The 16531-nt window shown below is 39.2% G+C and overlaps 1 protein-coding gene across 1 annotated transcript in view; it reads left to right on the top strand.

Annotated features, from left to right (window-relative positions):
• LOC121527108 (cadherin-10-like) overlaps positions 1 to 16531 on the top strand; it is a 142787-nt gene that overhangs the window by 83105 nt on the left and 43151 nt on the right. Inside the window, exons 3-4 of the mRNA XM_041813824.1 lie at positions 351 to 645; positions 7997 to 8116. Of these exons, the coding sequence (XP_041669758.1) occupies positions 351 to 645; positions 7997 to 8116 (415 nt within the window). The remainder of the gene's footprint in view (positions 1 to 350; positions 646 to 7996; positions 8117 to 16531) is intronic.

Raw genomic sequence — 16531 nt, 5'->3', positions numbered from 1 at the left:
TTTATGCTCTGAACTTCTCAGACATCACCTGTCAGTCAAACGTTGCAGCCAGCGTGTGATGTGTCTTTTTTTCTTTATGTAGATGATGTCAGAGTGGCTATTTATGCTCATGATAGCTCTGAGCTTTTTCCCTGCAAAGAGCGAGCTCTGCTCACCAGAGAAAATTAAGCAAATGTGAAAGCTTTCATAAAGCTGAGATGTAATCATTGTTGTGCTATAACAATTAGCAGCAGAGAGCTGCAGAGTGGAAATGTATTAAAATGAAAGTGCCACAAACTGTTGCTTGAAATCGATGTTTTGTTGCTGCAGGGATCCTCATTAGCATTGTTCCTTTTCTGTGTAATCCACAGCTTCACTCAGATGGAGATCGAGGAGACGGGAGCGTGAGGTACGTCCTGACAGGGGAGGGAGCGGGGACGCTATTCAAGATAGACGAGAAGTCCGGAGACATCCACGCCACCAAGAGGCTGGACAGGGAGGAGAAGGCCTACTACATCCTCCACGCTAAAGCTGTGAACCGCTTCACCAACGAGGCGCTGGAGGGCGAGTCTGAGTTCATCATCAAGATTCATGACATCAATGACAACGAGCCTCGATTCACCAAGGATCCCTACTATGCCAGAGTCCCCGAGATGTCTGATATCGGTAAGTCCCTGCCAGCTCATTCCCAATATAGGCCAGGAATTCAGTACACAAAGTTTTGAATGGCGGATCTATTTAAGATATATCAGCAGCCTGTATGATTATTTCTTCATTTATGTGCATATTTAAGGTTTTACAATCCTAATCTCAGGAGAAAAACATATGCTAACAATCAAAATCACTTCCTGTTTACTTTAGACCAGGTGTGTCCAATTTATGGCCCAGGGGCCAAAATGTGGTCTGCAGTCCATTTTGGATTGTCCCACAGCAAATTCTTAACATTAAATTGAATTTGGCCCACATTTGAACATGAAGCTTGTGCTTGACTGTATTGTATTTCTTGGTTTTAGCACAAGGCAGTGCTACCATGGTAATTCTGTAAACAAAAATTTTGACAGGAATTTATTGATTCGAGTTTTATGCAACTAAATGAAGACAGCACTGTAAATGGAAAACAAGTTGGCAATCAAATTAACAATATTTTCATTTATAATGCCCTGATGGATTATGAAGGCTAATACCAGTAGTGATAGCATTTTAGAGGCAGAGCCAGTAGTGGCCACGGCTACTGAAATCTGATTGGCCTCTCTAAAATCCTTAACATGATTGTCAGCCATTAACTAGGCATACCTTAGCCAAGACTGGTTTTACTAACCTTACTATCCTCAAGGTGAGGCATATGAAAGTGGTCCCACCACCTTTATATACAGTGCTTAAAAAAATTATTAGACCACCCTAACTCTAACCAAAGTAAGGTTTATGCCACAGTTGCCCTAAATTAACAGCACTGGTAATTACCAAAATCATTTTTTATGTTTCTGCAATGGTTAATACACCAAAATGTAGAAGCTCTTTAACCCAAATAATATTTTTAATGCTAAAATATCATTATTATTGTTATCCATAAATTTTCAAATTTACTGATTTACAAAAAAAATGAAAAAATAGTAAAGCACATTATTATTTTTGATTAATATGTCAAATGATAGTTATTTACTTGCATTCCTGAACAGAAAAATTAGTTTTAGTGGTTGAATGTTATGCCTGATTCATTTCGGACTTCTCAGAGAAGCCCAGTGAGCCGGCTCAAATTTGGGTGAATTCAGTTTGAAATTCTTCATTCCTGTTCAAAATGGTAAAACGTGGAGAGCTCACTGAAAATGAAAGAGTCGGCATTAAAGCACTTCATGATGCTGGATGGTCTTTGAGACAAATAGGTCAGGTGGTCTAATACATTTGTTAAGCACTGTATTTTCATATGCAGCCTTCAGTGGAAACATTTGGACACCCCTGCCTGAAAGCCTTCCCACTAGATATGGCTCAATCCACGCTTAAAAGAATTTAAATGAACCTAGAAATCCAAAGTAAAAAGAGGAAGCATTTCCAGGTTATATAAAGACTTTGAAACAAAAAATCTCAACAGAATACTCCAAAAAAAGGTAGAAGAAAAAGAGCAATGTTATAATTTGGTTTAGTTGTTGTGATTTGTTTGAAATGACTGCAAGCCTGTAAACAATGGTGGCCTTGAAGAGACTAGCATGGTTGCAGCTGCAGCAGCAGTTTGATTGGAACCTGACAACATTTTGCTTTTGAAAGGAGAGCAAAGAACCACTCTGAAAGATTTTCTCAGTGAGAAATAGGTTTTTGATCTTCTCTATTAACTTTGGCCAGAGTTTGAGTCACCTACTGGCTCCACTCATAGTGATGAATCCTGCCTTTCTTGTCAGGCTCATATTGTATAGGTTAGTGGATGGAAATGCCTACAATGTCACATATACTGTGGCTCTAATTTGTTATTATTAATTTGAATTTATCCCATGCCATGGGTACATTTAACTGTCAGGCGTTTAAGCTGCCAAAGTTCAGATATACAGATGAAATGAATGCCGAGTACTAGCAGAAGGATAATCCACATTCGAATGTGTATTGAATGGAGTGCATAAATGAGCCTTAAGCCTCACTCTCTCCTCAAGCCTGAGATAGTTAAGACAAATCAAGGGGTAAATATAAATAGAGTAAATTAACAAGATTAATAATAGAAACATTGATGAAATAATTGAGAAATCAATAAAAATGAACAACTGTAGTTGTGTTCTGGCAGGCATTTAGTGTGTTAAACCGTATTGATTGATCATAACTCAGACAAAAATTAAGTGTTAACACAAATGAGGGTGTGTTAGTGTGTGTGGCTAGATTTAACAGGCTTATGATTCAAACAGGATAGAGACGTTGCCAGTCTTACCGGATCAATGGGACTTTATCAATCATAATAACGATGCAGACTCAACAAAGAGGGCCTCACTAATTAAATAAGAGAGACTAGGAGCTGTTTCATGACCGGGGAATAAACAAGGTAAAGCATGTGTGTGACGGCGACGCCACTGGTGCAGATAATCTTTTAAATACAGTATTGCATCCTATTAAAACAGTATTTAATTTAATTAGCAGTACTGTCAGCTGTGAGTAATACCACGTCTGCAGCGTTGGTGATATTTTCTCCTGTTATTGTTAAGTTCTTCTCAGGGCACTTTGGCTCCAGCTCCTGGTCTAAAAAGTCCACACTGGCCTCATGAATATAGATAAACAATGTAAAAAGGAACCTAATCAATACTTGCATGAAAACACAGAGTGAACTTTCTGCTCTGCTGCTGCTGCCGAGCTTCAGGGACTGAGGGACATCGCTCTCGCAGCCCGGACATGTGACAGAGTTGTCACTTGGTTCAGCAACCCCAAGAGAGAGGCCGGCACTTATCTAAGGGCAGCACGGGTGCCCATGGCAACAACCGAGGTGTGATGTCACCGCTTGGCAGAGCATGTGTTCACGAGTGACTGCGTCGAGACACTGGCCCTTTAAGTGTGACATACACTTTGAGTTTTATTATCGTCTCACGGCTCTGATAGTCTCTCGGACTTGGGCTCTGACACGCCCCGTCTTTGACAACTGAGCGATTACAGTCAGGGTAATTTAGTCAGTCTTTGAAAAAAAAGATTATTCCTGACTTGTTTGTCAGAAAATTCTCTTCTCAAAAGCTTAAAGTCAGCGATGAGATGGCTGATGTGGATCAGTGATATTTTCTAAAAGCCGCCGTGTCAGAAAAGCCTCTTTGAGTCTAATTCCCTAGTTAAAGGTATTACCGATCAAGGTTCGGTGAACTTGCTCCCGAATCCTCCAGAACTGTCACTTACACCAAATCAGACAGCCGTGGTCTTCTTCTCTTTTTGCTTCCTGGTTCCTTAATATTTTCTCTTCCTGTAACACACAAACCCAATTCCAAAAAAGTTGGGGCGCTGTATAAAATGTCAATATAAGCAGAATGCATGATTTACAAACCCACATTTGAATCACAGATGGGTGTGGACTGGGCATGGTAAAGCTTGCAGCTTCTTGAACTCAGTACTAGCATCACTCACAGGTTATTTTTAAAAGTCAGTAAGCAACAATTAACAGTGTTGAAAAGTAAAGGCCACGTGAAAGGGCAAAAACTGCAGTTCCACAAGTGTTTACTTGAGGCTAGCTCCAAAACTCCAAAAGTAACATAAACGCCAAAGTTAACATGCTGGCTTTGACATCAGAAATAAAATATTTAAAGCCTGGTTGAAAATGAGCTTCTGGTCAAATGGGTCATGTGTTTATTGGCACAGACTTTAGAGAGGGTGATTTTTTAAAGATAAAACATCTCCTTTAATTTAATAAGGCTAAAGTTAGGCATCAATTTGCATACTAAAGCTATAATATAAAAAGTTTTGCTCTAAATGAAAACCTCTTAAGCCCTAGCGGGACCAAATTTGGACCTGCTCGTCTTGATCCAAACTTGCTCTGAGCATTCAATTTTTGCACAAAAACAGTCATGTTACACATCAAATTAAACAGAAGAAGCTCATCCATGAGCCAAAATAAAGCATTTTTACCTACACCACATCCATCTCCAAAAGGACTAAAATCAATGACCACATATCAAAGTGGCTGTAGTGCTATGTAGTCAGACACTTCTGCCCCCTATGGGATGGTGCCTGGTACTACGGACACAAACATGGCCTCATTTGAAAGCCTAGCATCTAATGAAAAATCTAGTCATGTTTGTGCAGTTTCCATTTGTTTAAACAGTTTCTTTTAGTTTTCGGCACTTTATTTTGTGTTGTTTTTTGTGAAATTAAAAATAAATCTGCTCCTCTTGGTGTCAAACTTTAGTTCCTTTGTAAGACTTCCTCTGAAAGGGAGCTATAAGGAGGTCTGGGTGATTTGAGGGGGGAAAGAAAGAATTTCATGATGCAGTGACCACCTATAATGGCATATGAGTAAAACAAAGTTTGGTACCTGAAATTTTTCAAATGGCGGAGATGATGCCAAATTGTGCCCAAATGGCACAATGGGGGATTTTGCCTGGATATTTTTTTACTAAAATCTCTCTTATTTTGTCCCGATATCCTTCTAGTGGCATTTGAAAGAGGTAATGTCAAAATGTGGTGCTTTGGCCTACTGGAGATTTTTGGATTTCAACTGCATTATTTCTATGATATATATATATATATATATATATGCTAAAATTGCTAAAAAAAAAAAAAAAAAAGGCGAAAATGAAATTTTTCATTTGCCAACTTGATTCTCTCTGATCCAGTAACATATATACACATATTTACCATTCTGAATGAATTTCACAAGTGCCCACTTCATGATGGTACCTTGATCATTCAAATAAACCTTGCAGTTACAGAATTATTCTCATTTAAAGATGGTCTTGAAATTTCAAGCAGTAGCCTAATAAAAGAAGCTTGGGCTTACAGGTTAAAACTAAAATAAAAACAGAGTGCATTGATTTGAAAATTTTATAAACCCATATTTGATTCACAAAAGAACATGAACAACATATTAGATGTTGAAACTGAGGCATTTCACCAGTTCTAGAAAAATATCTCATTTTGAATTTGATGGTTACAGCACATCTCAAAAACATAGGGACAGGGCAGCAAAAGTAAGTTGTACTAATGGAAAAAACAGCTGGAGGACCATTTTGCAACTATTTAGGTTAATTGACAACATGTCAGTTATATAGATGGGTATAAAAAGAGCATTTTAGAGTGGAAGAGTCTCTCAGAAGTAAAGATGGGCAGATGTTTATCAATGTATGAAAAACTGCATATAAAAATTGTGGAACAATTTCACTAAGATGTTCCTCAACATAAAACTGGTAAGCCTTTAACCTCCTGAGACCTGCGCTTTTGTTTGGAATGCATTTTTAGTTTCTCCCACTTCTATGGGATTAGTTGGACCTGATAAGATAACCCTTTAAGTGCCAAAGTTGTGAAATTGCGACAAGCAACATTGCTGAATTAAACAGACTGTAGCTGCAAATGTGGTGCCTAATGTTGTTACTACTTTACACCAGGAGATGGCAGACATGAGTAACTTCAATCCCAGCAGCACTTGTGAGCATGTTTCTATTCAAAGTTCTGGAGAGAGAGAGTTTGAAGGTTGTAGTTGGAGCGTAAAAGAGAGAAATAGAGCAAATTGTAGCGAGAATACTCACAATGCCAGGAGGAATAGTAGAGAATATTCACCCCTGTGATGATGACGTTCAGTCATTCGGTGAGACCGAGACCAGTGGTGCGCCGGAGCCACAGTGATTCCATGTGCCATGAGAGTCCACCAGCAGCACATACTGAAGCCGTTGCTTTTCCTCACCAGGGTGGGAGTAATTGGCGAATGCCGATGAGGGGACGTGGTGGGGGTTTCAGAGGTGGTTAATACACGACGTTCAGTTGTCCGGTGAGACCGAAACTGCCGTGCGTCTGTGAGCAGCCACGGTGAGTCTGTGCGCCATGAGAGTCCACAAAGCATCAAATACCGAAGCCGATGCTTTTTCTCACAGTGGCCGGAGTGGGGACATGGTGGGGGTTGCAGGGGTGGTCAAAACACGATTATTGACGGAGGTAGCAGGAATTAAAAAAATACACAGTGGAAGTAGGGGCAGACATGGTAGAGGCAGTGGCGGTGGAGGCGGCCTGGTGATGTCAGAATATGCAAATTAGATTAGTGAATTTACTCCCATCACAAACTTTGGGTCATACTGAAGATTTTTCTCATTTACAGTATGCCTTTATCTCTAACCACTTTCAAGCTTCTGCCTTTTGAAATCTTGATATCACAGTTGAATTATTTCTTGAAAAAACTGTGGCGCCCAAAGAGTTAAAACATCAGCCTTGTCTTTAAATGTGAATTTATTGGAAATGTTCCCTTCCAAAATACAAATTCCCTAAAAACTAAAAGGAATAACCTACAAATTCTGTGAAAATTCTTAAAAAATATCTTTGAAGTATCCAACAAAAAGTACCCCATTATTCCTTTAAATAGTCCCAAATGTTTAAGTGAAACATTTTCTTATTATTAACAAGAATCCTACCTTAGACAAGAATGGGACAACATCCCTCTTTCCAAAACTCAAGCAGCTGGTTTCCTACTTCCCAGATGTTTACAAACTAGTTAAAAGAAGAGGGGATGCTACACAATGGTTAACATGGCCCTGTCCGTACTTTTTGAGTTGTGTTGCTGCTATCAAAGTCATAATGAGCTCATATTTTTTCATGAAATGGGAAATGTCTCGGTTTCAACATCTGATATGTTGTTCTTGTTCTATTATGAGATTTGCACATTTTTGCAATATTCTTTATATTTAGCGCCCCAACTTTTTTTGGAATTGTGCTTCATCCGTACCAATGGCATGGATTCTGAAGGCTCTCCTCTCATGCTTGCACTGACAGAATTAGAGAACTTTCATGGGGTCGTTATCCCTTTGTATTGCACAATTCTATATTTATACCACTTTGCCATTAAATATTTCTACTCAATTAATTTTCTTCTGCATGTAATGAGGCAACACTTGGCCCCGCAAGGCGCCATTTGGGAGGTAGCACTTGGCTAACCGTTTCCCTTTGTTCTCCTGAAATAGGGCTTCAGCCTCTCTGGAAGAGAAAATGGATCGTAGTTGTTTCCCTGCGATCAGATATTTGGCTTCTCCAGATCTGTGGATACACTAATAGGCTTCTTGGGGTTTGCAAAGAGCCTGGTATCGGTGCTGCTTGTATGCTTAGAGAGATATACTTGGGAAAAATACATTAGGACTTATCGATTAGCTGCAAAAATCAATCATGTGTAAGGGTATAAGTGGCCAAGGAGTAAAGATTGGTTTGGGTAATGCAAAGGGACAGAAATGATCAGTCACATTCTGCATGAGCGTGATTAGAAGAGGAGCCGACACCTCATCAGAAGGTGCATCAGCTTAACCAATTATCCAGCAGGCGATTTTCAGCGCTATTGAAGAGTTGATCTAAATCATTGTCATGAATCTTCTTCTTGCAGGCACTTCGGTAATTCAGGTGACAGCCACAGATGCAGACGACGCCACGTATGGAAACAGTGCCAGGGTAGTGTACAGCATCCTGGAGGGCCAGCCGTACTTCTCCGTGGACCCAGAGACCGGTCAGTGACGTACCTTTACATCAGTAAATAAACAGCTGATAATGTTACACTGTGATCCCCACCATCCGTGTGGTTGATTTTCCTTTTAAATGCAGATGCAAGGGTGACAGATTCACTCGAGAAACTCTCTCAGACATACCTAAGAATATGTAGAAATCTAGCAGGGAATTTTCAACCTTTTTCCACAGTCAGTTAGTCAAAAACTCTTTTACATTGCATTATTTTTATTTCAAAGCTTGAAAATTAGACTATGCACATCAAAACTGGGACTTTGGGGCTTTTGCAAAGGCTGCAAAAGACTATAAGAAATCTGAAGATTTTTCCATCAATACCTGATTTATAAAACTCATTTAAAAAGAGCAGAAAAATCTGCCAGTACAGCAGCAATATTCAGACGTGTTTCCAGTGAAAAAAAACTGCTTTTTTAAGCATCTTTGTCTGTATTTGAAGAAAACAAACATTGCTCCACTAGTGCTGCTGCCTGTCTTGGCCAGGATACTCCTGTAAATGAGATTCTTATTTCAGTAAGGTTTTCCTGGCTAGATAAATTCAAATGAATAAATTATATAAATGAATTAGAGTTACATAAGACCATGCAGTGTTTATTGTCAGGAAAAGAGAAGGCATCCACTGTAATATCAGGGATTTGTTTATTGACTGCAGTTTTATACTTTCATGTGCATTTGTTTCTGTCTTGATTTGCAGAGAGAGAGGTGGCCTGACTTGGTCAAGAGTAGATACTGTGGTTGTGTTATGTGTCCTTTAGGAGCACCTAAAGTTACATGCAGGATCTCTAACTCAGTGGATAACTTCACTCATGGTGAAAACAACAACAAAACAACAGCCTGCCAGAAACATGAGCAAGGGCCCAGCAGGAGTCACTGAACATCAGGCAACATCTAAACACAACTAAATACTATGCCCAAGGTCATGATGGTAAACTCAGCCCACACAGCCCCCAAGATTTGTGATGGCAGTTGGCGGAGCTTAGATCAACCAACTCTTCACGGAGTTGACCTAACACTGGTGAATCAACACTGTCAAATTACTCCTATACTGAAGACTGTTTCACCCAGAATGGAGTTTAAATTACACTTTGGGTATCGTAATGTTACATAATTATAAGTTATTATTTCATAGCGTGTTGAATGTGCAGGTCACAACTTGTCCACGAGAGCGTTTTGGAGTTGTTGGATTGTGTATTTGATGAGTTTGATGAGGGAAAGCCGGGATACCATAAGAATCCATTGCATTGGCAGAGCAGCTCCTAACTCAGCACCACCTATCTAAAAATAGCTTGTACTGACAACTAAAGGTAACAAACCTGTTAGTAAGACTATAGGGATTATGGCAATGGGCGAATTTGCCAAAATGTTGAAGTATCCCTTTAAGTAAAAGTACAGTTACTCTGGTTAAAACTTACTTAAGTGAAAGTAAAAGTGCTGATTTCAAAATATACTCAACAAAGTACAAGAACCCAAAAAACTTCTCAATTACAGTAATTCTAGTAAATGGTATAAGTTACTTTCCACCCCTGTGTATAAAGAGACTCAAATACTCACTTAAAGCATCAAGGCCTGCAGTGTGAACGTAGCCTATGAGCTGTATATCTGAAGGCCTATTGTTGCTAAGGTAGCATACCAACCATCGTTATAGAGTACAGGAGTAGAGGATGATCTCAACATCATAAAGCTGCAGAAAAATGTTGAAATGATGACAAACATAGCCTATTTTTTAAGAAGACATATTGCACCTTGGTCTGTATTTACAGAAGGGATGTTCTAGTTTAGTGGTTCCCAACCTGAAGTCTGCACACCCCTTGAGGGGCACCAAAGAAGTTGGAGGGTGGGGGGCACGGGGCGTCTGCTCTGACCTTGGCAATGTAAATATAAGATGCACGTATATTTTGTAAAACAATGAAAATAATTCATCATGATTAAATATATATCATATGTGAAAGTGAGTAGGGCCACCCTAAAGAAAAAAGTTAAAGAGAATTTGTTCATTTCTTAGCAAATTAGTGAAGATTTGGGAGAAAAAAAGTAAAATTTTGAGATTATAAAGTTGTATATTTACAAGATAACCAACTCAAAATTTCAGAGTTTAAAAAACCATAAATTAACAAGAAAACAATTAAATTTCCAAGTTTATAAAGTCTTGAATTTTGACTTTAGAAACTCACAAATTTAAAGTTTTTAAAATCAGAAAGTTGCAATGTTGTTCAGGCAAACTACAAGAAATCAAGATGAAAACAGTGGTTGGACTTTTCAGCTTTTTAATCTAAAAAGTTCAAAGCTTTGGTTCATGCACATTTATAACTGTTAAAGCAAAAAAAATCTATTTTCTCTCACATATTAAAAAATGAATTTCAAACTTGGAAATGTTGTGTTTTTTTCTTGAAAATTAGCAGATCTTCTTCAGAATCTTTTTCATTTTATTATTATTAGAGTGGTCCTAATATGCCCTCATATTAATGAACAGTAGATCTTTTAGGCCTATTATATCCAATGAAAACTATTTAAATTGATGTGCACTTTTCCCAAGGGGGCTTAGCTCTTCTTAGATATGAGTAGGGAGGGCACTAAGGATAAAGACTGGGATGTCTCTCTAGTGAGTACTGACAGTTACAGATGAATGTATTTAAATGGTCTATAAATATACCTGGGTGAGTACAACTTTACCTGGGTGGTCCATCCAAGTATTGTCAATGTGTGGGAAACCCTGCTCAGAATTCAGACAGCAAAATGAAATGTTGTATACACAATGTAGTGCATCATAAAGGTTAGAGCAGGCAGGTTCAGGTGTGCTGTACAATGAGAATTTATTACCAAAACAATAAAGCAATTAAAGATATTACATTTAAAATTGTCAATATTGCATTCATGCCTAGAAATTTAGGTTTGATTTTAGTTGTTTTTGCCTTGGACAAAGAAGTTTGAAAACCTCGGGTCTATGAACAGAGTGTGATTTCAGTCACAGCTGATGTCATCAACAAATGCATGTTTAGCAGGTTGCATAAATGCAAGAAACACATTTTTTTCTTATGTTCTTTGTCTTTCAAAAAAGGGAGACAACTTTAGAATAAAGTACAGAAGGTGCAGAAGAATGCACTTTTTCGTCAGGGAAGACTAAAATGCACTTTTGTTCAAAGTGCATGATCTCAGTGGGACTAACTGGGCTAAATAAAGGTTAAATAATAAATAACAGAAAGGAATGCTCCATCCTGACTAATGTGTACTCTCTCCAGACTCTGCTCTCCTGCTACAACCCCAACACTCTCACCTCAGCTGGACTTTCACTACACCTTTTAGTCTGGAGGTGGCTGTTCTGGGAAACAGAACAAATCACCATCAAGGCAGAAATAGAGACGGCTTACTGAGTTTTACCAGGACAAAATAAACAAATTAAAACAATTTATCACACAATAATTCCAGGACTGGTGAGTCTGTCACCAAAAATACACCCGGACCGTCCTCCTCCTATCCTCACCGGCAGACAGGCGAAAGGGGGATTTGTAGTAGAGTGAGTGGCAAATCACCAACCCCCGAAAAATGTAGCCGCTTGCTAGCTTTAATCATTAATGTGCGCTTTGGAACACATCCCGCTCGTGTCTTTTTTTCACTTAAACAAAAGGAGAGTGACAAAAAAAAGCCATTTGCAGATTAGTGGAGGGATTAACAGTAATATGGTTTATCCCACATGTGGTATGTAAGCTGACATCCCCTCTTACACAAAGACATGCCTGGACATCCCATTATAAGCAGGATTTGTTTCCCCCCTCCTCCTCTGTGCATGTGCATTGTAGTCATTAGGCAATAACAAAGGTAGGCAGAGATAGAAAGGGGGGAAGTCAGCTTTCTTTTCAGGATTGACACCTGAACTGTTGATGTTTAAACGCCTCTAAAAATCCATCTTTTGTTGGAAATAACTGGCGAAATGATGCACATAAAGAGAAACTACACAGACATTATTCTCTGTGGTGTCTTACATGCATATAATGTAATATAGACTACTGTTAGTGTAACTATTCAAGCATTTCTTTGATAGAAAACCAGACCATGTGCCAGTATAGGTTGTTTGCATCAGTGGCGGCCAGGATGTTTAAGGGGCAAGGGTGAAAATGATCTAAAGGGCACCTACTGTGAGCAGTGGGACATAATAGTCAAAAAAAATGAATTTCATTGGAAGTGAAATCAGAAATCCTGGTAAAGACTGAACAGTTGTTGTGTTGATTAGAACCTAGGGGGAACTTATCACGTACTGTCCACTGAAAGGGTAATTTATCATATTGTCTATAAAAGGCAACCTAGAGGCACTTTGTTATATTGTCAACTTAGAGGGTACTTTTTTAAAAGGGCACTTAAGAGGCATCTAGAGGGTGATAAAGAGGCAATTGGTATAAATTTGTCAACATATAGGGCACTTCAGAGGGCATTTAAAACAATTTTATCTCTTCAGGGGAACTTAAGAGGGCACTTTAACAACCCTTATCTATTTAGAAGACACTTAAGAGGTAATAAATATAATTTGGTGAACACAGGGGGCACATAAGAGGACATTTTGCGAAACTTGGTGTATTCAGAATGCACTAAGAGGGGTAATTTCTGAATTTCAAACTATTTAGAGGGAAATTAATAGTGAATTTGTTTACTTTTTATCAACATAGCAGGTACTTAAGAAGGCACTTTATCAACTTTTGTCTAGTTAGAGGGCACTTAAGTAGCAATTAGTATAATTTCAACAACATTGAGAGCACTTCAGAGGCAATTTATGACAAATTTTGTCCATTCAGAGGGCACTAAAGAGAGCATTTTATCAAATTTTGTCTATTCATACGGCACTTTGTCAATTTTTGTCTATTAAGAGGGTACTAAAGAGGGCACTTTATCAACTGTGTGCATAAATAGGGCAATTAAGAAGCAGTAAGTATCATTTTTTTCCAACACAGAGGGCGCTTAAGAGGACACTTTGCCCGTTTTTTTTTTTTTTTCTATTCAGTGGGCACTCAGCCAAATATTGTCTACTTAGGGGACACGGCAGGGGGCACTTTTACTGTCTTTTTTTTTTTTTTTTTACATCAGCAAAAGGGGTTATCACCCTCCTCCCATGGAGTCCAACAGTGGTTTCAGGTTTCAAGTGTACTTATTTAGAGGGCAGTTAAGAGGCAATTGGTATGATTTTGTCAAGACAGGGGGCACTTCAGTGGACACTTTGCCAAATTTTTATTCAGAACACACTTACAAGGGTACTAGCCAAGTTTTGTATAATTAGAGGGCACATTATAGTGTTTACCTACTAAAGGGTTGATATCTTAGTGGCACCAAGAGTGCTAATAATGGAGGTAGTGATGGCCAGATCAGGCTTTCCTGAAGCATTGAAGCTTTCCATTGAACTGGCTCATTAGGATGAAGCTTCATGGGAAACATCATTAGCTCTATTAAGCCACATTCATTTACTCTGGATTACAGAAAACAAATGTATTGTGATGCCAATACATGAATTATTAACTTATTAATATGGTGGCTGTCTTTATAATACACCCCACACCTGTGAACCAGCTCCTGAATCAGTCACGTGGTACGGCCGTGGTACTCGACACACTCTTTGAAGCCTTTGCACGGAAGAGCACATCACTAAATGGACAAGATTTCTAGAGAAGTATTATCGAAAAATGACTGTTTTGTGCTCTTTATGGCTGTGCCAGCCATTCAAATCGGGAAAAAATAATACTGGGCTACTTGTGTACTGAAAGGAGTGACACATTCAGGACAAAACCATGAAAAGCCCATAAAGGACAGAAGTTACTGCTGTTGCCTCACCGCAAATAAAGGTTCCAGGTTCAGGACTGTTCTGTGCAGAGTTTGCACGTTCTCCCCGTGCATGTTTGGGTTCTCTCTGGGTACTCTGGCTCCCTTCCACCACCAAAGACATGCTCATTGGGTTAACTGGTGACTCTAAAATTGCCCGTAGGTGTGAGTGCCTGAAGTTTGTCTCTATATGTCAGCCCTATAATTGATATGCAACCAGTCCAGGGTACCTTGCTTCTTGCCCAGTGGCAGATGGGTTAGGTTCCAGCCCTCCATGACCCCCAATGGGATAAGCGGTGTAAAAAAAAAAAATGGATGGATGGACAAAGAAATTGGTAGCGAAATGGATGATAGCTCTCTGTCTTATGTCTCATGTTTAGTCTGTGCATACCAGGCATTTTAGTATTGTTTTTCCTGGTTTGGCATGGTAAACCCTGTTGTTGCTTGTGTTTTCAAGGCCCACCCTCAATTTTTGCAATCTGAATCTGTCCAAGTCCACTTCTCTGAACCTTTGAACAATGTAAAAATCAGAGCCAAACACTGGTATTATCACAATAATTGTGAGTGAAAACGTTTTTAATCAACCCTGAACCAACTGTAGTCTACATCTGCCCTTCAAAATCCTACAGATGGATTGCACGGTAGGAGGAAAACAAGTCACCTCTGGCATGCATGTTTTTTATTTGCTATGTAACATATAGAAGGAGGAAAAGAGCAACTTTGAGGGCTTTTTTGAGCAGCGTAGGCCAGCATGATCTGAGCCTGAGTGATGCGCCACGTCAGCCTCTTCCTCTTCTTTATTGTTTGATATGCAATGAATCATCTGTTCAAGACTGAAAGAGACGAAGTTTGTCAAAGCGGTTTATTTAGGGTGAAATTTATTTTTTTCATCTCCATTCTCCCACTCTTTTTTCCCCGTCCCTCTCTCTCTCTCCCCTCCACCTGCTTCCTTTTTATGATGCTTCAATTTCAAACGTGTAATCGCAGACAGGATTTAAGACCGGCTCTGATGGGAGATGGAGCGCACCTTTTGAATATGCTGCCAATTACGGCTTCACTCAGTCTCTGTCCTGACTCCAAACTAGAGATCTAACGTGTCAGAGCAACCGCGCGGCACTTTAAAGGCTCAACATTAGCCGTCTTAATTCCAAAGGGGAGATAAATGACAGTAAATGCATTTGGAGGCGAATGCTACACTTAGAAAAATTAAAGGAATACGCCGTGGTTTTGGTGGATTGGCCCTCTGGTCCACTTAGCAGTTAAATCATGGGAACACAGACACCAGAATGTGCTCCTGGGTGGCCGCTGAACTCGGTGCCGCCGCGCATACTGAGCAAGAGCACTGACCTTTCAGTAATAAAATGTTCTTAGTGGTTTAATTATCTGGCCTGTAGATGCATAAATCTAAAAGATGAAATATCATTAATTCAATACAGCTGATGCAGACGGACTTATTTTTAGGACTGTTTCAGGTGAGAACAGTGATCTTTAGATTTTTAAGCAGTCCAGCCTTGAAACAGTTCATTATTTTCATGTCACATACTGTGGTTGATTTTTAAAGGTTATGCAGGTTTACACAGTTAAAAAGGTGACTTACAGCTGAGCAGTAAAGCTGAATGGACTCTATTATTGCACACATTTGTTTTCATTTGTTTCTGTAACTTGTTGTTTATTGTTCTGATAAATAATGTAATCACTGAGTGCAAAAACTGTTGGAAAATCCCAGCATTTGCAGTTGTTATGCAGTACGACCATAATGTATCTAAATCAGGGGTGTCCAAACTATGGCCTGGGGGCCAAATGTAGCCCAATTTTGATTGGCCTACAGCAAATTCTAGAAATATAATGAAATATGGCCCACATTTGAATATCCATCCATCCATCTATCCATTTTCTTCCGCTTATCCAGGGTCAGGTTGTGGTGGCAGCAGGTTAAGCAAGTCAGACCAGACACCTCTCTTCCCAGCAACATTTTCCAACTGCTCCGGGGAGATTCCAAGGTATTCCTGTATTGGTTTACATTTAACAGGAGGTCCGAAAGACCATGTCATCAAGCTTATGTTGAACTCCGGGTAAGCCTGGAAGAAAGTCTGCAGATATGCAGACTCACAGAAGGGGTGTTATTTACCATTAAGAAGTCCATATCAGAACCCCTGTGGACTTGGCAGAGAATGCACCTCAAAGTTCACATGTCTATGACTGTGCAGTTTGGGATTCAGTTGTGGTGTGCTTTGATTTGGTACACAATAGCCTTATCTTGCTTGTGGTTCGACAGCCAATCAAACCTTTACTTTTGTGTGCAAGATAGTCATAATTACTTCAGTTATGTTATAAAGTGATATTGTGAAAAGCAAAGTTTCCTTAGACCAATCAAAAGACATTAGTGGGTCAAACTGGTATCTTTAGGGTCAGACTGGTTCGCTTGGTACCCAAACAGAAGGGTTCCAAAAAAGTAAGACTGTATGGATCTGTTATTTTTTGTAACATTGTCAGATAAAAGAACAAGTAAATGGTCTTTTTTACATAGAAATTATTCACAATTAATTACAAAAACTCTGATATTAATTGTGATGACAAATTGTAATTGTTAGACAACCCTAGTGAAAAT

This window comes from Cheilinus undulatus, linkage group 19 (genome assembly GCF_018320785.1).
Source record: "Cheilinus undulatus linkage group 19, ASM1832078v1, whole genome shotgun sequence".
In the NCBI taxonomy this organism is placed as follows: Eukaryota; Metazoa; Chordata; class Actinopteri; order Labriformes; family Labridae; genus Cheilinus; species Cheilinus undulatus.
Note: the sequence above shows the minus strand (reverse complement) of the source record. Positions and strands in the feature narration are given on the sequence as shown.